The 23,755-nt window shown below is 40.9% G+C and overlaps 1 protein-coding gene across 1 annotated transcript in view; it reads right to left on the minus strand.

Moving 5' to 3' along the window:
- Positions 1 to 2,598: 2,598 nt before the first annotated feature.
- LOC119969305 (lysosome-associated membrane glycoprotein 1-like) overlaps positions 2,599 to 23,755 on the minus strand; it is a 52,352-nt gene continuing 31,195 nt past the window's right edge. Inside the window, exons 3-9 of the mRNA XM_038802757.1 lie at positions 15,557 to 15,770; positions 14,018 to 14,179; positions 13,707 to 13,906; positions 9,120 to 9,242; positions 7,320 to 7,386; positions 5,282 to 5,452; positions 2,599 to 4,860 (exon numbers count right to left, since the gene is read on the minus strand). Of these exons, the coding sequence (XP_038658685.1) occupies positions 4,721 to 4,860; positions 5,282 to 5,452; positions 7,320 to 7,386; positions 9,120 to 9,242; positions 13,707 to 13,906; positions 14,018 to 14,179; positions 15,557 to 15,770 (1,077 nt within the window). The 3' untranslated portion in view covers positions 2,599 to 4,720. The remainder of the gene's footprint in view (positions 4,861 to 5,281; positions 5,453 to 7,319; positions 7,387 to 9,119; positions 9,243 to 13,706; positions 13,907 to 14,017; positions 14,180 to 15,556; positions 15,771 to 23,755) is intronic.

The raw sequence follows: 23,755 nt of genomic DNA on the forward strand, positions 1-23,755 counted from the left end.
GAGTACTGTATAGTTCTGGCCCACATATTATGAAAAGAGGCACCAGAGAAGGTGCAAAATATATATATTTACTAGAATACCAGAACTGAGATTATACCCATCAGGAATGACTGAATACTTTGGAACTCACTTCTCCTGTAAAGACTTGGAGTGACCCATTGGAGGTTAACATTATGAAGGGTTTCATGAGGTACATGTAGAAATGTTTCATTGTGCAAGTGCAAAAGTAGGGGCCACAAATTCAAGGTAGTCACTAATGAATCCAATGAGGAAAACAGGTGTTTTCCCCAACGTGATTAGAATGTGGAACTTGCCACAACATGGAATGGTTGAGACAATTAGCCTAAAATGAGACAATAATCAGGGGGCATAGATTTAAAGTAATTGGCAGAAGGGAACAAGAGGGGGTAGGGGTGGAGGGCACTTATTCACTCAGAGGCCAGGAATAAACTGCCTGGCGAGTGGTAGAGGCAAAAATCATCCTACCTGGAAACATTGTGACCTAGTTAGAAAGTGGGATTAAGAGGTCATCAAGAGAATGTGTACACCATCATCCATTTTTAATGTTTCTATTTGTTTAAAGAGAAGCTGGGTAAACACACAAGGGAGAATGGGCTGTTAGAACTAGTGGGTGGCACAGTGGTTAATACTGCATCCTCAGCGCCAGGGTCCCGGGTTTGATTCCGGCCTGGGGAGATTGTGTGGTGTCTGAATGTTCTCTCCATGTCTGCGTGGGTTTCCCCTCTCAGTCCAATTGTGCAGGTTAGGTGGGCTTCGGGGATAAAGCAGTGGAGTGGGCCTAGGCAGGGTGCTCATTAAATGATGATGGTGCAGACCCAATGGGCAGAGTGGCCTACTACCAGCAAGTTTTATCTGAAGGCGTTTTATTTTTTTTAAAAACCATGAAGACAGCTCTCGTAGAGCATGAATAGTTGAGCCAAAGAGGCCTGTTTGGGTGTGGCATATTCTATGTAATTCTGGGCTATATTCTCAAGCAATGATAGATTTCAAGGATAAAGGCACAGAGACAAACAAGTTTAGCCATAAGAAATCAGGTACAAGCAAAGTGGTACAAAGTATCTATGAATCAAACAGATGACTGGTCATTTCATCTTTCTCAATACATTGTTGCTTCACAGCTCCAGAGTCCCAGGTTCGATTCCCGGCTTGGGTCACTGTCTGTGCAAAGTCTGCACGTTCTCTCCATGTGTGCGTTTCCTCCAGCTGCTCCGGTTTCCTACCACAGTCCAAAGATGTGCAGGTTAGGTGGATTGGCTAAATTGGCCTTAGGTAGAGTTACAGGGATAATGTGGGATTGGGCCGAGGTAGGGTGTTCTTTCAGAGGGCCGGTCCGGTGCAGACCCAATGGCCTCCTGTACTGTACGGATCCTATAAGGAGAAAGAAATAGATGTATATGCTGTTGGGTCTAGATGAAGGATTGGAGGAAACTTTCGTGGAGCAGAAATACCTATGCGTTACTGTGCTGTAAATACTACACAACACACTCCACCAAGACATACAGATAGTTAGTGAAATTTTCTCAAGGTATAACATATAAACATATCAGCTTACACCGTATTTGCCACTGCATCATGGCAATAAAAATGACACCGTCTCCAACCAGGGAGATATTAAAATAAACAATGTTTTTCCTATTCAAAAGTACAGTACCCCAAATGGACTACCTTGTGCCCAAGTATCTGCAGGTCAAGAATCTTCCTGCTGTCACCTGAAGGAAGACCCATGGCAGAAACTCAACTCTTGAGTAGACATTATCCTCGAACGGAGGGACAGCTGCTCTGTGGATCACCCCAAAGCACTTACATATTTCTTGGCTTAACCAGTTTGAAATGGTCGTCCACCCGATGAGACTTTTGAGTTATACTTGCACTTTAGTAATGATATGCACCTACATCATAATGGCCCAACAGGAAAGTGGCAGCATTAATGCAACCCAAGGCTTATAGGAGATAGAGTAATAAACTGTGACCTCTAGCTCATAATGAAATCAGCTCTCCCAATATAAACTTGCGTGATGTCTCCAGCATTTTCTTTCAAATTGGCAAAACAAGATTCAATCTATTGCCACTTTGTTGACAGAGGTTTGAGAGACTTTGGTTGCTGCTTGATATTGGGCTGTGCCCAAACCCAGGATCTTTGCTTGTAACACTTCACCCAGTCGGCTCCATTTTGATATCTTCATAATTCAACATCTAAAATTATCCTTTCTTAATTGTCTCACTGCTGAAAGACAGAACTGAAATCTCAGATTAACCTGGGGCCCATCACAACTTGCTCTTTATTCTGTGATGTAAAATGGAGAACAAATAGGAAGCTAAGATGCAAGAAAAGGAAAATCGCAGGATAACATCATTCTAGTGCACAATTTGCTACGCTTGGTGAATCATTGGGACATTACACAACAAACTTACAATTATACTGTATCTCGTCTCGAGCCACTTTACAGGAGCTTTAATCAAATAAAATTTGACACCAAGCCACATCAGGAAATTTGGGCAGATATCCTAAAGCTTGGTCAGAGAATGTTTTGTCATAGACCAATCGGACTATGCATTTAATATGAACCTAAAAACATGTTTGGCAGACAGAATAGAAATTATTTTATTGGTGCACAAGTAAGTACAAGTCAGGAAAATTTTCATCTCCAACATCAAACTAGATTACAGAAACAAAAAAACTCAAAAAAGCAAAGTACAAAAAAGGAATGGAACAGAGTGCAAACAGGTCAAATCAAGCAAGTCATGTAAAAACTGAGCAACTTGCAATGTTGATGAAAACATTTCTTGTAAAACAAAACAGCTCTAAATATGCTGCAGGAAATCATACAAGCATAACTTCAGACTTGATGTAGTTACATGGTCAAGAATGTTTGCCTCCTCCTTCCCAATACAAAGACTTGCTAACCCGATGCAATCTTAGAAGCTGACTTTCTCCACAACAAATGATCAACACTTGGTAAGTGATTATGCGACAAAAGATTCCCTTTGTTATCCGATCAGGAGAGTTGGCCAAATGCCTTTAACAGAAGAAGGGAAACCAGCACATAGCCCTTTGAGAAACAAATTCTTTATTAGCACGGTTATAGGCAATGCATACACCTTATGTGCCAAGTCTTCAGTCAACAGTCCCAAACAAGCTCTTAAGCACGATTGGCAAGCTGAAATTTCTTTATACGGTAAGACATGCCTGAAAAAGTGCAGTCACAAAAAAACGCACACGGTTTAATTGATTAAAACAAAAAGGGGAGAGTGCCAGCTCCTAACCATTTGCAGAGCACCCAATCGAGATCACCCAAAAGCATAAATCAACATCTTAAAAATATAACCCAAGAAAAAAGTTAAGTACCATAAACCAGATTTAAAACAGGTGGCCATCAAGTTAAACCAAGCTTAAATTATATTTATAGTGAGAGCATTGGTGAGAACAGTGCATGCTAAATGCGCTGGGGTAACCTTTAGTCCAACCAAGTTTACAGATCAAAGTTCACACAACACGTATATGAGATGACTACCATTTGAACTAGTTTGAACCCTAGATTTGATTCACATTCAGCTGGGTTAATCTATCAGTAATTAGTGAAGCTGTTTCAGGTTTAACACTGATTTATACAGAAAAAGCTGCTCACACCCAATGCACTTTGTTTTATATCCATACAATCACTGTGAATGGTAACAACAGTGAAAGGCTACCAAGGTGAGAACAATGTTATGCTTTTCTTTGCAAAAAGGTCAAACACTGCAACACAATCTACACCAAGGTGTTTTCTTTCTTGAAGGGGGAAAAAATGCCAAGGAGCAGATGACAGTCCTTTCCTAAAGGTATCATTCCAATGATTAAAGAATACGCAACGCAAATTTAAATCTATAAATGGCAACTATTGTAACTTATTTATAATTGTATTTTATTAGGGGGGGGGAAAGAGAGAGAAAGAGGATGGGAGCATAATTTGCAAATAGCCTAATTTACAGGCACACGTGTTTGTGTATACATATATACACCCCTATGGAAAGGTTACCTCTAATTAGCCAAAAAATCACGTTCGCACAACACACCGTTATTTTTGTAAAGCAGGAATTAACACTCGGTTACACAGAAGTGTGAAATGTTAATTTACTTGCAAACAGTCCTTTTCCCAAGGTGCTCTTGCAGCACAACCTCTGCTAAAAAACTGGTCTCTTTTGGTTGGCTGCACTTTATAATATAAACAAGCCCAGCCTCTTTCCCTTGCCCACAGTGCATCTGCTCTTGGGATAAAAGGAACCAGTTGTAGAGCAGAATTGTGAAAGTTGGCACCCGGTTGCCACTCCCTCACAACCCAAATTAAGTGTGCAAACCTTCCTGGAAACATTGCATTTTCTAATTGGGGTAGGTCTTGGGTTTCAGTTTGCATTTAACTACCATGTATTTATTTCCCAATTGGGACACCTACCCCAGAGTTGGATGCTGGATTGATTATACCCCATCTTAAGGTCTCGGGGTGGTGGGGCAAAGGCGTATTGGGAAATATTTCCGTATATATGATTAAAAACATACAATGTTAGAAGCAAGTTATCAGGCAGAGGACTCCATTTGTCAGTAAACTTTTTTCTCTTAACTCCCTTTAACGCAGGTCCATGCCCAAGATTCCAGAGAGAATGTGTGTGCATTTCTTTGAAAAAGAATTAGTTACAGAGGTGGAATAGCTAAATCTATGCGAGGTTAGATGGTTTGATATCCAGCGTGGCTCCTCTTCCTTCCAATCAGATAAGCAATCAACACAATCAGCACAAGGCCAGCAAGAGCTGCACCAACAATGATTGGGATCAACATATTATCTTTATCCATTTGGCATTCTTCAGCTGTTAAAAAACAAAAAATTAAGAGTTAACAATTAATTGCTTAAAGCTACCTTTAGAACCTTGAATAATGCAGAAGACACAAGGTAGCTAAAATGCATGCATTTAGCACCGTGGTCAATGCACCATTCATTTCTATACACCAAGCTAATTGAGGCCATTACAGAATATTTTATAGTGCAATTGAACATTTCTGCTACCAACTTAGCATTAAATCTTCATAAAACTATTTGAAGGTCTGCATGACCAAAACGTCTAGGAGATAGTCACTGAACTACCATGTCTAGGAACACAAAATATGATGTAAAGGGAGAGATACAGAAAGTACACAATTAATTACATACCACTTGCAACACAGCAAGCTGCACTTCTGTTCACATGATGCAGTCAGCAAAGTATTAACATCTTAAAATTGATAACCTACCAGTTGCATATTTTGAGTCGTTTACTCTGAATGGCTGAACTTGGATCTCAAATGCATTGATGGAGAAGTTTGGGTTCACCTGCAGTGTTTGCTCAGAACGGCACACATAAGATTTGCCTAAAGTTGTCTGTAGGTAGTTCAGGCTTTCATTTTTGGCCATAAAAGCCTTCCCTAAATGTGAAAATCAAAGCAACAAACTTCAGGCTGTTGCAATGTCAAGGGATGCAATAGAAAGTGAAAAATGAAAATGTTCCCAGAGTAAACAGTATCAAAGTTATTAATATTAGCCTTCCATTGGGGAAATTGAGGAATGACAACTTATTTCATACCAAGCCTTGTACTGGAGTTGTTTTGAGATCAGTGACATTGCCATTTTGTTGCCCATTTCTAGTCACCGAGGATATTAGGACTCAAGCACAGAGTGGTGCTAAAGTTACATGTAGGTCAGATGCCCTGAAATACATTTTGTGAACCAAATTGGGTTTTAAAGTTTATGATTTGTTTTTCCTGGTGCTGATCGACATGTTACCAGAGGTTTACAGAATTCAATTTTCCAAATGGCCCTGGTGGGATTTTGGAACTAATTTCTGGATTATTTGTCCAGTACCACGTCAATTAAGATACCATCTGAATTATTTCCTCCACAGTCGACACGTTATAATGATTAGTTTGGATTAAGCAAGAATCTTAAATAGAGGTACAACCTCAATTTAGACCAACATCAAAAAGTAGGAAGATGAAAAATAACTAAGTTCAAAATAAAGGTTTCTCACTGCAGATAAATCTTTCCCTGCATACATCTGTTCTTCTTGTACAGTTCAAGAGCCTTCGATTTCTTAAGCGAATCACCATTACTCAACCAAAGGAGATAACCTTCCTCATTAAAAAAACCTTTATAAATTTTCAAAACGTTGAACATTAGATCTTTCCTATTTCTGTAATGATAGTATACTGTCCGCAGTTTCGGTTGCAACTGGAGCTTAACTAATATAGAACATAGAACAGTACAGCACAGAACAGGCCCTTCGGCCCTCGATGTTGTGCCGAGCAATGATCACCCTACTCAAACCCACGTATCTACCCTATACCCGTAACCCAACACCCCCCCCTTAACCTTACTTTTTTTAGGACACTACGGGCAATTTAGCATGGCCAATCCATCTAACCCGCACATCTTTGGACTAATATTTTATCATAACTTGTATAAACAGGAGAATAGATTTCAAGTGAAAGGAAGTTACTTTTTATAGCTTTATCCTCCTCGGCACACCCTGAATCACATCTTTCCATTGAGGATATTCCTCTAAACACCCCCACAACTCCCCAATATAAATTACCCACTCCTCCGCAGTAAATTGTACTGTCGCCTGCTTCCTTTTCCATTCACCATAATATAGGTCAAAGTCTGTTACAATCCTCACCATCAGTTTGCCAGTACCCGTGAAAAGCACAGGAGAATACATATTGGCAGAAGGAATAGGGAAAGGCAAATGGCACAGTTCTAAAGCGGTGTAGGGGCAGCGGAACTTGGAGAATAATCTTAGTATGGGGTCGTTAAAAAAAAATATTGAAAGCAAACAAAGATTTTGAACAACATTTTGCTGCTAATTAACAATTATAAACATTGCTAACATAGATGAAACCAGGAAAGAATAGTGCAGCTAGGACCATGTCCTTGCAGTGTCCTCGTTGCTCAAACACTAGAAATTCAGCAGTGAGCCAAATATGACATCACATCCCTCAATCAAATTGCAGGACCCAGTTGCAAGTTCTACAAATATTCTCAATAACATTTTGAAACTTCTGAAATTGAGTGACATTGCATATCCATTAATTTAAGATGGATTAAATAGAAGCCTGGTAGTAACATATCACTGCCCCATTTATAAATATCTTGCCCAATGTTTAAGTGACAGCTCCTTCGAGAAGATTGAGTTTTTCAAATCCAAATAGCGTACACCTTGGTCAATCTGAATAATAGAAAACTATCTACCATTTTAACTGCACCAGGATGCATTTTCAGAAGGCTGAAACTTACCCCGAGCAGCAGGCAAATCAATGGAAACGGAGAGCTCCTTCAGATAAAACTTGCTGGTGGTAGCATTCTGAACAAAAAAAAGACACCAGATTTCACATGACAAGCTGGGTATCATTATGCAGTCACATTTGAGTAACAGAGAGCTAGTTCTTTACAAGGCCAGTGGGCATTATTTTGAAAGGGCGTTGCAGAAAATAATAGTAAAGTCAGCAATTCTTTGCATGACAGAATATTGCCTCAAGTAAGAATATCAATTTAAATGAATAGAACCAGTACAACATCAGTTACAATCCCTCATCCACATAGAAAGGATAGTGTTGTACATTTAAGACTTAATAGGGCAAGACAATGTTGAGGCAGGCTAACTCAATTTGCCATTTAAAAAATTTTTTTTTTTTTACTGAAGCATTTGTAATTTTCACAGTTTTAACAATTTACACGCAACAACATTAAAATAAAATACCAAACCCTACTAACCCCCTGCCCTATCTCCTGACCATCCGTATATTAAGTTCCCTGTCCTTGTCTTGCACTACCATGCCCCAATTTGTCATTTAAAGGCTCATTTATAATGACTGGAGAAGATTACTTATTCTCGATCCCTTGGTCTCCAAATTCAATGTATCTATTACATTCCCGTGGACTGAAGTTAAACTCCTGACAACCAATTGAGGGAGGAAATCAGCCGTCAATCTTTACTCAGTTTTAGATTTATTCACAGAGTGAAATTTACCAATTTACTGCTAACTATAAAGAGAAAACACTGGAAAATCTCAGCAGGTCGTATTTTTTAATCCCTACCTCTACTCCCCCACTAGTGTCAATAAGTGTCTCTATGGATAACTACTTGAGCATATTTAATCACCTGTATATACTTAACCCTAATTTATAACCCCCCACCCCCTCTGCTAAGGACTACATAACTGACAATCCAAAAACTGGAATGGATAACTCAATTATTGTGACTCGGTTTAACTGAATTTGAAAAGTTGTTTTATGACCAAGGATTCAGGCTGTTTCAGTAGAAGGAGCCAATGGATCTGCAGGTAAATATGATATGTGCAGACCTTATATGATACAGGCCATACAAAGTCCTAAATAGGTTCCTAGCCTGAAATTAGTTAGTAATTCCTATCGTGGGTGCAGAAGGGGAACTATGATTGTCTCAACAATCTCACAATAGGTAGAAAGTTAATAATTTCTTAATACTATCTGATGATTCCAAGTGGGGCTCCAGAATCAGCTGAAGCCAAGGAAGGCCTGAGCTCTAATGCCCCAAAAATTGGTAATGTACGGAAATTGGGCGGCACTGTAGCACAATGGTTAGCACTGTTACTTCACAGCGCCAGGATCCCAGGTTCAATTCCCAGCTTGGGTCACTGTCTGTGTGGAGTCTGCATGTTCTCCATGTCTGCGTGGGTTTCCTCCAGGTGCTCTGGTTTCCTCCCACAAGCCCCGAAAGACGTGCTGTTAGGTGGATTGGACATTCTGAACTCTCCCTCTGTGTACCTGACCAGCCACCGGAATGTGGTAACTAGGGGCGTTTCACAGTAACATTATTGCAGTGTTAATGTAAGCCTACTTGTGACAATAAAGATTATTATGCTCATTTTATGTTCATGCATGAAGAAAGACCAAAGGCAGGTTAACCAAATATAGCACCGTCAATGGAATTTACTCAACTCAAAGCTATCACTTTCACAAGAGGCAGGGAAATGGGAGAAAACCCCACGGTTTCTTTGAAAAATACAAAATGAATTTGTATAATTTATATATTTAATTCAGAACATCCAAACTCACCACAACAAATACAAAATTCAGCTTGGTCGGACCATCTGTCAATTGAAGAGATGCATGATCACTGGTGCAGTTTCCATCTGCACCTGTTGAGTTTGGCTGGATGTTAAAAACTTTCAATGCAGTCTATGAGAAGAAAATAGACACATTCACATTCTACTCTGCAATAATGCAGGTGGTTATTATAATAAGTAACCAAGCACGATTTTACTTCTTCCATTTTTTTCTCCCAGATAATAACACCCCCCTTCATATGTAATTCCTACATCTCCACCACCATTCTCAACCCTGAGACCACCGTCAAGTCATGGATGAGTCATAACCTCTGAACACAAGACCAAAAGCCACCATATCAAACACCACCATAAACCTCAATGCTATTTGTGTGCCTTCCTGATTCAGGATCTGCATAAGAAAATCTTTTTGCACAACAAAATGAATGAACCACAGCATAACACCATGACCCTGGAGTCTCTAGCAAGGCTGAATCCTCAGGCCAACAGGCACACCTAAAGCATATTATCAATATTTAAATAGTGCATTTTCCAAGAACTCTGGTTGAAGGACTATTTTAGTTGATGTCGTTAGCCACAGATGTAAAGAGTAGGCTCGTGGGCGGCATGTGGCACAGTGGTTAGCACTGGGACTGCTATTGTCCGTGGAGTTTGCACATTCTCTCCATGTCTGCGTGGGTTTCACCCCCACAACCCAAAGATGTGCAGGTTAGGTGGATTGGCCCTCTAAATGACCCCTTAATTGGAAAAAAAATAATTGGGTATTCTAAATTTATATTAAAGAAAGAGTAGGCTCGATTTCTCAAAACCTACCCAGCCGAGTGCCATTTCTGTTGAGAGCAGAAGCACGAATTTGCCAACAGCAGCAGCTAAGATAGCAAGTGATGTGATGATGCCAGTCTATCGCCATGGGTAGGTCGAAAGGGAAAACAACTCCCTTGGCTGTTGAAGAGTTGTTTATTACACTTGGCACATGCCAAAGCTCTTTGGAATTTTACATCTGCACAAGCCACCCTTTATGCAAGATTATGTATCAACAAACCTTCAATTGTTACACAGATCAGAGGGGATTTCCATTACTGTCATCTCCCCACCTCCAAAAAGAATTGTAGATTTGTTTCTATCTCCGACAAGACAAAGGAATGCTCATCAGCCCCACCCGTTCTAGCACCATTACCCTGACAAATTTAATAAAAATATGATTAATATATATTTATTAATATGCCAGAGGATACAGCTCGTGCCTACCACAGTTGTGCATGGCAGTATAGCTCTCACAGGAATAATATCAAACACAGCTATCTGATTTGGTGAGATAAAACAACAACATGAATTTCAGTACAGTGGCTAAGAAGTGAAATGCTGCATCCTCCGACAGCTTGCACTTGATTCTTAACAAAGGGCAGTCACTGTAACACTCTTGGTGAACTGGCGCCAATGATCATTTCAGCAACAGAGCTCATCTCTCTACTTGCAGTAGCAGCCACAAGCGTGTCGGTTCCACTGCCAAGCCCAGCATTTGTTGCCCATTCTCAATTATCCTTGCACTGGGTGTCTTGCGGGTCAATTTCAGAGGGCAGTTAAAAGTCTGACATATGAACATACGAATTAGGGGTAACTCACTCAGTCCTACAAGCCTGCTCCCCCATTCAATACATCATGGCACATCTGACTGTAAACCTCAACGCCACATTATAACTTACCCCTAATAACCTTTCACCCCTTGCTTATAAAGAATCTATTTACCTCTACTTTAAAAATATTCAAAGACTCTGGATGGAATCAATGGAAAAATTTATACGCTCAAAATAAATTCCAGCAAAAATGAACAATCGCATATGTTCCCACATTATGGGCACGATGCCTTTGCAGCCTCCTTATGTGCTCTTCACATCTTACTTTCCTATCTATCTTTGTCATCAGTAAATTTAGCAACCATGCCATCGGTCTACATTGCTGAGAGTCTGGAGTCACATGTAGGCCAGACCAAGTTATTAATGGTGGAACCCTGTTACAATGGCATGCTTTAGTTTGTAAGTGAGAGTGCGGCACAGTGGTTAGCACTGTTGTCTCATGGCGCCGGGGTTCGATCCCGGCCCCGGGCCACTGTCCGTGTGGAATTTGCACATTCTCTCCGTGTCTGCGTGGGTCTCACCCCACAAGCCAAAGGTGTGCAGGGTAGGTGGATTGGCCACGCTAAATTGCCCCTCACTGGAAAAAAATAATTTGGTACTCTAAATTTATTTTTAAAAAGTTTCCAAGTGAGAACAGCTGTTACTAATTGGGGAAAGATTACGGAATTATGCAAAAGTATGGAAGGAAAAAAAGAGTCCACACCAGTGCTTTGCTGGTTTGTAAATAAGGACTAGACTGTCTCCATGTCAACCTTTACTCAATGAATGAACACCGAGTTGTAAACACAGCTAAGGAAGGCAGATTCTGATCTCTAAAGACAGTAGTGAACCAGATTGTTTTAGAAAACGACAAATCGATAAGTTTCATGGTCACCATTTCTGAATTTCCCTTCAAGTCCATTCTTTTATTAGTTCTCATGTCCTAGAGGATTAGTCTGGGCCTCTGGATTGCATTACCTGCCATCATCTCCTGTAGGGTTTATACACCCAGCAGCTAAATTCAAGAATGTCATTTTGAGTGTTATAAATGGGATTTAACACAAAACAAAGAAGTTATAATTAGGCTATAGGTAGCGTACATAGTTTTGGACACTCCATTAGGCACAATTTCAAAGAATTTGGTGAAAATGGTCTGTCTATTTAAGATCTGGAACGGGTTAATTATAATTTAAGCTCTCTCTTTAAACCTTCTGTTCAAGACAAAAATTTAATGCGGAATATTCCATACATTATCCTATCTGCTTTGAAAAGGTGGATGATGCCACACCATCAGACCAAGATACAGAAACAAAATCTAATTTCCACAGAAACTGAGTAACCACAAAAATATTAAAACAATATTTAGAAAACGAAGACTGAGTCTGCCACGAGGTTTAAAATGACTTATCTGGACTGTAGTTAAAACAGTCTGCTAAAGCTCAAACAGCAACTCCTTAAAGAATGTATAACCACTGAATAGAAGGTAATTCAGCCCTTTGAGTCTGTACCAGGACTCTTAAGGGCAACCCAGTTAACACCATTTAATGCCTTTTCCCTTGAATTTTTCTCCTTTGAAATATTTTCAATTCCCTTTTGAATGCTGCTTCTACCACCTATCATTCCAAATCCTAACCACTTGTTGCAAAAACAATGTTCCTTTGCCTCTAGTTTTAAAGTGTTACAAATTAATACTTACTACTACTGCTCATCAACCTAGATTACATATTTAAATTTGTAGATGCAAGAGTACAAACAACAAAAACATGGCCTTCACAAGTGTTGCTGCAAAAACTAATGTTAACATGGTGCAAGCAATATTTATCAAATTTAACAGCACTGCTAAATTACACAAATGTTGGTCTGCAATAGATGTGAAGACAATATAACGCATTTTAATAAAATGCATGAATCTAAGTTCTGTTCATTAAATAATTAGCTTCAGGCACCTGTAACATAAAAAACATTCCATATTTATACAGCCATTCCATTCAATCGATGAGCTGAACCCATGAATGCAGATGACAAAACTGTTCCAAAATTACTACATATCATATGCATTCCCAAAAAAGCTGATGATAAAGTCATTTGACTAAAAGAGAAATAGTCTCAACAAGTTTATTCTATACATTTACCCTGGAATCTGCTCAAAGCTAATCTACATTAGATCAGTCCATGGAATATTTGATTTTATCCAACCAAATTACAGTAAACAGCACGTTAGCCATAGAAGCATAGGTACTGCATTGAGAGGCCATTCAGTCCACCGTGTCTGTTCTGGCAGACCTAGTCCATCTGCAACTTCGCATCTGATCAGATACTTCCTTCCCAGGGAACATTACCTTGGCTGGATTGCACATATTTTGGGGCCAAAAAAAATGACCCAAATCAATCTATATGGTGCACAAACCCAATGAACTCCCTCTGTGCTATAATGACTTTGTATGCAAGCCATGAAATTAGGCAATCCCATGATCGAGTACAGGACACGCTCATCCAAGTGGACTGATGCAGTTGTCCATGCTATGGTGAAATGGGCTTGATTATACGACAATCACTCCGTAGTTTATGGAGTAATTATTTTCAAAATTACATATTGGACGCTGAGAGGAGGTTTTCCTTTGTGGGAAAGATTAGAACTGCGGGGCACTGTTTAAAAATAAGATGTGTTCCATTTAAGATAGAGATGAGGATATTCTTTCTCTCAGAATTCTCTTCCACAGAGACCAGCCAAGGCTGGGTGATTTGAGTATTTTTAAGATGAATTGGACAGATTCTTGATTGACAAGAATCAAAGGGTATAGAGGGTAGACAGAAAGATGGGAGTTGAGGTCACATTCAGTTCAGGCAGTGTCTTATTAAATAGCCGAGCAGGCTCAAGGGAAATAGTGGCCTGTCCCTATGGTAGAACACGGAATTACCTCCTGCGTTATACTACTTCAAATGTAAAGAATCAAATTGATTACCTTATTATCTGGGGTTGCATACGTAATGTTGAGCTGTAGTCCCATCTTGGCAAGCAAACAGATTCCTTTGCTATCGGTGACATTATAATTTCCTGTCGTAGGATTCTGAGGTGTTGGAGGTGCTGCCGTAGTTGGAGTCAGGGTCGTAACCAGCGTTGTTGTAGGTGCAGTTGGAGTCAGATCAGCAGGACATTTTGTTTCTAAAAGTAAAATCGATCTGATTATAAATACACGAAAGAAATGTAACTACCGTCAAACATTATTTAGTTGAAAAATTTGATACTTTGTCAAAGCTGAAAATGCTTACTTACCTTTGCTACTGAAATTATTATTTGGTGGAAAAGCTTCCATTCGAACATGGCTCAAAGTTAGGTTTACATTATTCATGTGCACGGTAGAATCACTTGTACATTTATACGTTGTATTTATTTTTGCACTGATGTCCATCGACCTTGAAGATTTTATCAAATAACCTGGAAATGTTTTCAAAACAGCAATTTAGAACAAAAAAAAACTTAGTGGAATCATGAGAAATCATAGAATGTTATCAAAGCCCAATTCAAATTTTCAATCCGCAAGAAAATTAAAAAGGTCACATTATTGAACTTGATTTTGTCCTTCAATGGTCCTCATTACACACCTGCAGAATGATTTACATAATTTTTAGTGTGAACATATATAGTCACTTAGAAAACAGGAAATACAAAGGGTAGACATTCAATAAGACCATGGTTGATCGGAATGTGACCGTAACTCCACTTTCCTGCCTGCCCCATATAACACTGGACTCCCCAATACATCATAAATCTGTCCAACTAAGCCTCAAGTACATAAAATACCCTCTGATCTCCAGGGGACAGCATTCCAAAAATTAAACACCCTCAAGAGACAAAATTCCTCTTCAACTCCATCTTAAATAAGAGACTAATTTTCTGAATGTGTCCCCTAGTTCTAGATTCTCCTACAAGTGAAAACAGCAAACGTACTACAGCATTCTGCAATCTCTCTCCATTTAAATAATATTCTGCTTTTTTATTCTTCCCAATAAAGTGGACAGCCTCACATTTTCCCATATTCTACTCCAACTGCCAAATGTTTGCCCACTGTAACCTATCTATATCACTTTGCTTAATGATAATATGCTGGCACTGCCTCAGCAGAGCATCTTCCAGTTCACACCATAAACTGCCAAAAGCATTTTATCCAATGATAAGCCACATCCACTCCATTACATTTGCCCAAGGTTAATTCTTCAAACAATTCAGTAAGGGTGTCATAATTTACAGATTCCATTCTGTTTTGTAGGCTTGTAATTTATTAAATGAAAGCCAACTGGAATATAATTTCTAGCCTTATTTAAGAGATGGTCATGTTTACGGTCCTTTAGCAATTTTCCTTTCCAAAATTTGGAGAATGAATCAAGTTGTTCTTTCATCCTACGCTTTCCACATGATCATTACTATCAGATTAATGTATATCTGAGTCACCAACAACCCCACCCTATTAAGGTTTTAAAATGTCAACACCCACCACTGCTGTGAAAAGACAGCATTTGTGATTGTCAATACACATCTGTCTAATTTAATCAACTTTCATTCTACTGCCTGTTAGCAAAGTGACTGATGTTTTGCAATTCCTCCAGCTCAATCAAAATATATTCTACTTTCTCCCCGTTTAAATCTGGATATTTTAGCTTTATACTACTGCCTCAAACACCACTGCTCTTCCTTTTCCACCTCTATAATCAGTAAATTGCCCATCCTGACCTAGCCATAGGAATGCACCAACCGTTAAAATTGCATTAGACTGTATGATGTCTGAAGCATCTATAGTTACAGATAATAACTTACCACTGGAACTTGCATTTGGAAAATGTGTTTGGTCACTCCAATTGCAAGAAATAGCTAGTACATCCATTTTGTATGATGTGTTGACCCTAGAGAAATTCATGCTGAGAGAATGACCACCCTCAAAGCTGATTATCAGTAATGGTGCAGTCATGTTGTTACAATTACTGTGGTTGCTTACTTGTGCATCCTCTGGGAGGGAAAACAAAACAGTAGCCTGAAACAGAGAAAAAAATTGTTCGACAACTCTTCAAAGATTTAAATCATTCAGCAAATAATTCTGCATAAATGGTTTTATTCCCCATATCAAATATTTGGTCAAAAACACGTTCATTATTGTGCATTTGTTTTTGAAAATTCTGCCGTGTGTGAAGTCATTTCAGTAATTTCCACAACATTACTGTGATCATAATTTACTATAATTCTTAAACTTATTTCAATTCTTTATTCATGGTTGAAAACAAATGGACTAAAACTTACTCGAGACTTCACTCTACATTTTGTCCCATATAGTAAAACTGCTAATCCTGCAGCTAATAATATATACAATGCAAAAATGTTTCAAAGTATACGTAGCTAGCGTTTTACAGTTTTCAGTTAGCTACAACTAACATGTCCTTCAGTGGCTGAGGGACTCATTGTTTCCTCACATCCTCACAACAAGACAACTTATTCATTTCTAGTTTACTTGTGAATCACAGGGCGATTTTTCATGCAGTTCTCCATTTATGGATCCAAACCAAATCGCAGTTCTCAGATTCAAGATTAACCGAAGAAAAAGCAGATTTCATCAAGCCAACTGGGCTAGACATAGTGCCTGTCCTCTATAGCAAACATAATCAATGAGGAAATTCAAAAATCTAGGTAGAGAAAATGGCCCAACACTTAAAAAGAGGTTATGCTGGTTAGCCCTGCTGCCTCACCGCACCGAGGTCCCAGGTTCGATTCCGGCTCTGGGTCACTGTCTGTGTGGAGTTTGCACATTCTCCCCGTGTTTGCTTGGGTTTCGCCCCCACAACCGAAAGATGTACAGGTTAGGTGGATTGGCCACACTAAATTGCCCCTTAATTGGAAAAAAAATTAATTTGGTGCTCTTAAAAAAAAAGAATAGAGGCCATGTCTCTTGAGGAGGCAAGATTGAGGAATCGCTTCAAACTTAGCACATCTTAAAACCATGGCCTGCAAGGCAAGATTAATCTCTTGATATTCTTGAAATTAGTGAAACAGAGAAAGCAAGTATAAAAATAGTCAAGTCTCCAAAACGAGACTATGTTCACCTGCCCAGAGCTTGGTTGGTCTGACCCACATACCAGACTGGCAGGGCTAGGCCAGTTATCTGAATTACGTGAAGTAATGTTGTCAGCAAAGGGAAGCATCTTTTCCAGCAAGATTAGTCAGGGGGAAAATTCTCTCAGTTGGCATAAAGGAAGATGGTTGTGGTGGTTGGACGTCAATCAGCTCTGTCTCTGGGACTCACTGCAGAGATCCTCAGGGTAGTGTCCTACGCCCAACTATCTTCAGCTGCTTCATCCTTCCATCGTAAGATCAGATATGGGGATGTTTGCTGATGATTGCATAATGTTCAGCGCCATTTGCGACTCCTCAGACACTGGAGCAGTCCACGTGCAAATGCAACAAGACCTGGACAATATTCAGTTTTAAACTGACAAGTGGCAAGTAACATTTGCGCCACACAAGTGCCAGGCAATGACCACCTCCAATAAGAGAGAATCAAACCATCACCCCATGACATCACCAACACTGAACCCCACAATATCAACACCCTGGGGGTTACCATTGACCAGAACTGGACTAGCCATTTAAATACTGTGGCTACAAGAGCAAGTCAGAGGCTAGGAATCCTATCAATGTAGTGCATCTGGACTTCCGGAGGCGTTTGATAAGCTGCTACATAGAAAATTAATTCACAAAGTGAGATCATATGGGATTAGGGGTAATTTATTAGCTTGGATAGCAGACTGGCTGACGGACAGGAGACAAAGTTGGGATAAATGGGTCTTTTTCTAGATGGCAAGATGTAACTAGTGGAGGGCCACAGGGTTCGGTCCTTGGGCCCTAGCTATTTACAATCAATATTAACGATTTGGATACAGGGATAGAAGGTTCTCTAGCCAAATTCGCAGAAGACACAAACCTTACAAATAGATAGGTTAGGAGAGAGGCCCAACATGTGGCAGATGGGAGTTTAATGTGGATGTGTGGGAGGTCATGCAATTTAGTCAAAAAAATGGAAAGGCAAATTATCTAAATGAGGAGAGACTTGAGTGCTCCAATGCAGAGGGATCTGGGTGTCCTTGTGCATGAGTCACAGAAAACGCATGCAGCAGATAAGGAAAGCAAATGGAATATTGGCATTTATAGCAAAAGGAATTGAGTACAAAGATAAGGAAGTATTGTTGCAACTATACAAGGCTTTAGAAGACCACACCTGGAGTATTGTGCAGTTTTGGTCCCCTTATTTGAGGAAAGATGTAGTGGCACTGGAGGCAATTCAGGAGGGTCACGAGATGAGGGGTTTGTCGTATGAGGAGAGATTGAACAGTTTAGGCCAATACTCTCTGGAGTTTAGAAGAACGAGGGGAGATCAAATCGAGGAAGGGTACAAGATGCTAAAAGGAAAAGGAGACATGGAGCAGATGCTTCCTCTTGTGGGGCATTCTAAAATGAGAGGTCATAATCTTAGAAAAAGAGGTAGCAAATTTAAAACAGATTTGAGGAGGAACTACCTCGCCCAAATGCATGTGGATCTGTGGAATTTGCTACCCCAGAGTGCACTGGATGCAGGGACAGTGAATAAATGAGTTAGACAGATTTCTAATTGGTAATGAGTTGAAGGATTATAGAGAACGGGCCAGACAGTGAAGTTGAGGCCATGATGGGATCAGCCATGATCACATTGAAGGTGTTTAGGCTCAGGATGCTAAATTGCCTACTCCTGCTCCTAAGTCATAGGGAGGAGATGCACTGGCTGATTTTGCAATCCAGCTTTTGGTCTGTAGCATTGTTGGTAACAAAATGAGGAACATATCAGCCACGATAGAATGGCGGAGCAGACTCAGTGGGCCGAGAGGCCTAATTCTGCTTCTATAGTTTATGAACTTAAAAACACAAAAACAAAGTTTCAAAACTAGTAAGTGTAGAACATTGTTTTCCAGACTGCACAAAACATGGTCTGTCCATCAGCACTGGGAGGTAGAGTACAAGGGGAAACCCAACAGATAAACGACCGAGGCAAGATGCACTTGCCTACCAAAAGATTTCCTCAGAACAATTGATTAGCCTATTCAACATCAGCAGTGTGCAGCAGATGCTAGGAAGGGCAGCACGGTGGCGCAGTGGTTAGCATTGCAGCCTCACGGTGCTGAGGACCCGGGTTCGAATCCCGGCTCTGGATCACTGTCTGTGTGGAGTTTGCACATTCTCCCCGTGTTTGCGTGGGTTTTACCCTCACAACCCAAAGATGTGCAGATAGGTGGATTAGCCACGCTAAAAATTGCCCCTTGATTGGAAAACATTAATTGGGTACTCTAAATTTATTTTTAAAAATATGCTAGGAATGAGAATGTCCAAAGACAAAAAGGTCTGAAGTTTATTTGTAACAAGTAGTATATAATTATGGCACTTCATTGATCGGTGGTAAAATGCCAATGTTTCTAGACCATTTCAAAGAGGTGGAATTATTAAACTTTAAGTGGGTAAGTTTTCCCTTTGTTGCCCTTCTATTAACACTGTGGACCAATGCATTTCTACAAAATCACCAAAATGACCGAAGCATTTCAGCATTTAATGCAGTTAGTGCATGTTATGCAGGATGAAGTCCACATAAACAAAGGATCATGATCTTGCTGGGTACGCATTGCCAATCCACCTAACCTGCACATCTTTGGACTGTGGGAGGAAACCGGAGCACCCGGAGGAAACCCACACACACACGGGGAGGATGTGCAGACTCCACACAGACAGTGACCCAAGCCGAAATCGAACCTGGGACCCTGGAGCTGTGAAGCAATTGTGCTATCCACAATGCTACTGTGCTGCCTTTAAAAACAAATTAATCTACACTCCATTATTCTACCATAATCCTTGTACCTATCCAACAGCCGCTTGAAGGTCCCTAACGTTTCCGACTCAACTACTTCCACAGGCAGTGCATTCCATGCCCCACTACTCTCTGGGTAAAGAACCTACCTCCAACTTCCCCTCTATATCTTCCACCATTCACCTTAAATTTATGTCCCCTTGTAATAGTTTGTTGCACCCGGGGAAAAAGTCTCTGACTGCCTACTCTATCTATTCTCCTGATCATCTTATAAACCTCTTATCAAGTCGCCCCTCATCCTTCTCCGTTCTAATGAGAAAAGGCCTAGCACCCTCAACCTTTCCTCGTAAGACCTACTCTCCATTCCAGGCAACACCCTGGTAAATCTCCTTTGCATCTTTTCCAAAGCTTCCAGATCCTTCCTAAAATGAGGTGACCAGAACTGCACACAGTACTCCAAACGTGGCCGTACCAAGGTTTTGTACAGCTGCATCATCACCTCACGGCTCTTAAGTTCAATCCCTCTGCTAATGAACGCTAGCACACCATAGGCTTTCTTCACAGTTCTATCCACTTGAGTGGCAACTTTCAAAGATCTATGAACATAGACCCCAAGATTTCTCTGCTCCTCCACATTGCCAAAAACCCTACCGTTAACTCTGGCTTCCGCATTCATATTTGTCCTTCCAAAATGGACAACCTCACACTTGTCAGGGTTAAACTCCATCTGCCACTTCTCAGCCCAGCTCTGCATCGTATCTGTGTCTCCTTGCAGCCGACAACAGCCCTCCTCACTATCCACAACTCCACCAATCTTCGTATCATCTGCAAATTTACTGACCCACCCTTCAACTCCCTCATCCAAGTCATTAATGAAAATCACAGACAGCAGAGGACCCAGAACTGATCCATGCGGTACGCCACTGGTAACTGGGCTCCAGGCTGAATATTTGCCATCCACCACCACTCTCTGACTTCTATCGGTTAGCCAGTTCGTTATCCAACTGGCCAAATTTCCCACTATCCCATGCCTCCTTACTTTCTGCATAAGCCTACCATGGGGAACCTTATCAAATGCCTTACTAAAATCCACGTACACTACATCCACGGCTTTACCTTCATCCACATGTTTGGTCACCTCCTCAAAGAAGTCAATAAGACTTGTAAGGCAAGACCTACCCCTCACAAATCCGTGCTGACTATCCCTAATCAAGCAGTGTCTTCCCAGATGCTCAGAAATCCTATCCCTCAGTACCCTTTCCATTACTTTGTCGACCACCGAAGTAAGACTAACTGGCCTGTAATCCCCAGGGTTATCCCATTCCCTTTTTTGAACAGGGGCACAACATTCGCCACTCTCCAATCCCCTGGTACCATCCCTGTTGACAGTGAGGACGAAAAGATCATTGCCAACGGCTCTGCAATTTCATTTCTTGCTTTCCATAGAATCCTTGGATATATCCCATCAGGCCCGGGGGACTTGTCTATCCTCATGTTTTTCAAAATGCCCAACACATCTTCCTTCCTAACAAGTACCTCCTCGAGCTTACCAGTCTGTTTCACACTGTCCTCTCCAACAATATGGCCCCTCTCGTTTGTAAATACTGAAGAAAAGTACTCGTTCAAGGCCTCTCCTATCTCTTCAGACTCAATACTCAATCTCCCGCTATTGTCCTTGATCGGACCTACGCTCTAGTCATTCTCATATTTCTCACATATGTGTAAAAGGCATTGGGGTTTTCCTTGATCCTACCCGCCAAAGATTTTTTATGCCCTCTCTTAGCTCTCCTAATCCCTTTCTTCAGTTCCCTCCTGGCTATCTTGTATCCCTCCAGCACCCTGTCTGAACCTTGTTTCCTCAGCCTTACATAAGTCTCCTTCTTCCTCTTAACAAGACATTCAACCTCTCGTCAACCATGGTTCCCTCACTCGACCATCTCTTCCCTGCCTGACAGGGACATACATATATAAGACACGCAGTACCTGTTCCTTGAACAAGTTCCACATTTCACTTGTGTCCTTCCCTGATAGCCTATGTTCCCAACTTACGCACTTCAATTCTTGTCTGACAGCATTGTATTTACCCTTCCCCCAATTGTAAACCTTGCCCTGTTGCACGCACCTATCCCTCTCCATTACTAAAGTGAAAGTCACAGAATTGTGGTCACCACCTCCAAAATGCTCCCCCACTAACAAATCTATCACCTGCCCTGGTTCATTACCAAGTACCAAATCCAATATGGCCTCCCCTCTGGTCGGACAATCTACATACTGTGTTAGAAAAGCTTCCTGGACACACTCCACAAACACCACCCCATCCAAACTATTTGAGATAAAGAGTTTCCACTCAATATTTGGGAAGTTGAAGTCACCAATGACTACTACCCTGTGACTTCTGCACCTTTCCAAAATCTGTTCCTCCACATCTCTGCTGCTATTGGGGGGCCTATGGAAAACTCCCAACAAGATGACTGCTCCTTTCCTATTTCTGACTTCAACCCACACTACCTCAGTAGGCAGATCCTCCTCGAACTGCCTTTCTGCAGCTGTTATACTATCTCTAATTAACAATGCTACAGCCCACCTCTTTTATCATCCTCCCTAATCTTGTTGAAACATCTATAACCAGGGACCTTCAACAACCATTTCTGCCCCTCTTAGAACATAGAACATAGAACAGTACAGCACAGAACAGGCCCTTCGGCCCTCAATGTTGTGCCAAGCCATGATCACCCTACTCAAACCCACATATCCACCCTATACCCGTAACCCAACAACCCCCCCCCCCCTTAACCTTACTTTTATTAAGACACTACGGGCAATTTAGCATGGCCAATCCACCTAACCCGCACATCATTGGACTGTGGGAGGAAACCGGAGCACCCGGAGGAAACCCACGCACACAGGGGGAGGACGTGCAGACTCCACACAGACAGTGACCCAGCCGGGAATCGAACCTGGGACCCTGGAGCTGTGAAGCATTTATGCTAACCACCATGCTACCCTGCTGCCCCTCTATCCAAGTTTCCGTGATGGCCACCACATCGTAGTCCCAAGTACCGATCCATGCCTTAAGTTCACCCACCTTATTCCTGATGCTTCTTGCATTGAAGTATACACACTTCAACCCATCTCCTTGCCTGCAAGTACTCTCCTTTGTCTAAATATTTAAAAACATTTTTTTTCTTTATTCGTTCTCGGGATATGGATGTTGCAGGCAAGGTCAGCATTTGTTGCCCGTCCCCAATTGCATTGCACCGAGTGGCATTTTACGAGTCAACCACAATGCTGTGGATCTGGAGTCACATGTCGGCCAGACCGGGTAAGGACAACAGATTTCCTTCCCATAACTGACATTCGCGAACCAGCTGGGTTTTACGACAATCGACAATGGTTTCATGGTCATTAGATTTTTAATTTCAGATTTTTAATTGAATTCAAATGTCACCGCCTGCCGTGGTGGGATTCAAACCGGATCTTCAGATCATTACTCTAGGTGTCTGGATTACCAGTCCAATGATAAAACCACTATGCCACCACCTCAAATGCAGAATCCTGAAAACTGTCTGATTTTCCCTCCTCTTCATCAAGTTATGCTCTTCCCATGTGATTTGGTGCTCAACACATGAAGGTGTGAAGTTGCAGTACATATCCACTGGATATTCATCAAACATGCCAGAAACTGTTGGGACTAGTGCGTTTTGGTTATTGGTGTATTTTTAATAAATTCAATAAATTTTAAATATTGCCGAACAGCCTCTCCAGAATTTATTCTTTGTGCAGATTTTAAGCAATAGTGAAGATATTTTTAAAATCTTTATTTTTTTCCTTTGTCTCATCACTATCTATCCTGCCTTCCCCTCTCTTTCTTTTTCTTTCTCTACATGATTTTACATGAAATGCTCTAACTTGCACGCTTCAGCAAAGATTTGGAGACACATGGTTGCTTGCTTCGTACATACATGCCCAAATCGCCTTAGGGAACATATTTACTGACTTAACAATCGGCATGAAAGCCCGCAAAAAGTGTTTGGACAGCTGTAGGTGGATTGGTGGGTGCGAGCTGTTTGTTAATCTGGGCCATTATTCAGACCGTAATAGACTTTAACATTTAAAAAGATTTTCTCTTTTAGACAATTTAG

The sequence above is a fragment of the Scyliorhinus canicula genome, chromosome 7 (genome assembly GCF_902713615.1).
Source record: "Scyliorhinus canicula chromosome 7, sScyCan1.1, whole genome shotgun sequence".
Classification (NCBI taxonomy): Eukaryota; Metazoa; Chordata; class Chondrichthyes; order Carcharhiniformes; family Scyliorhinidae; genus Scyliorhinus; species Scyliorhinus canicula.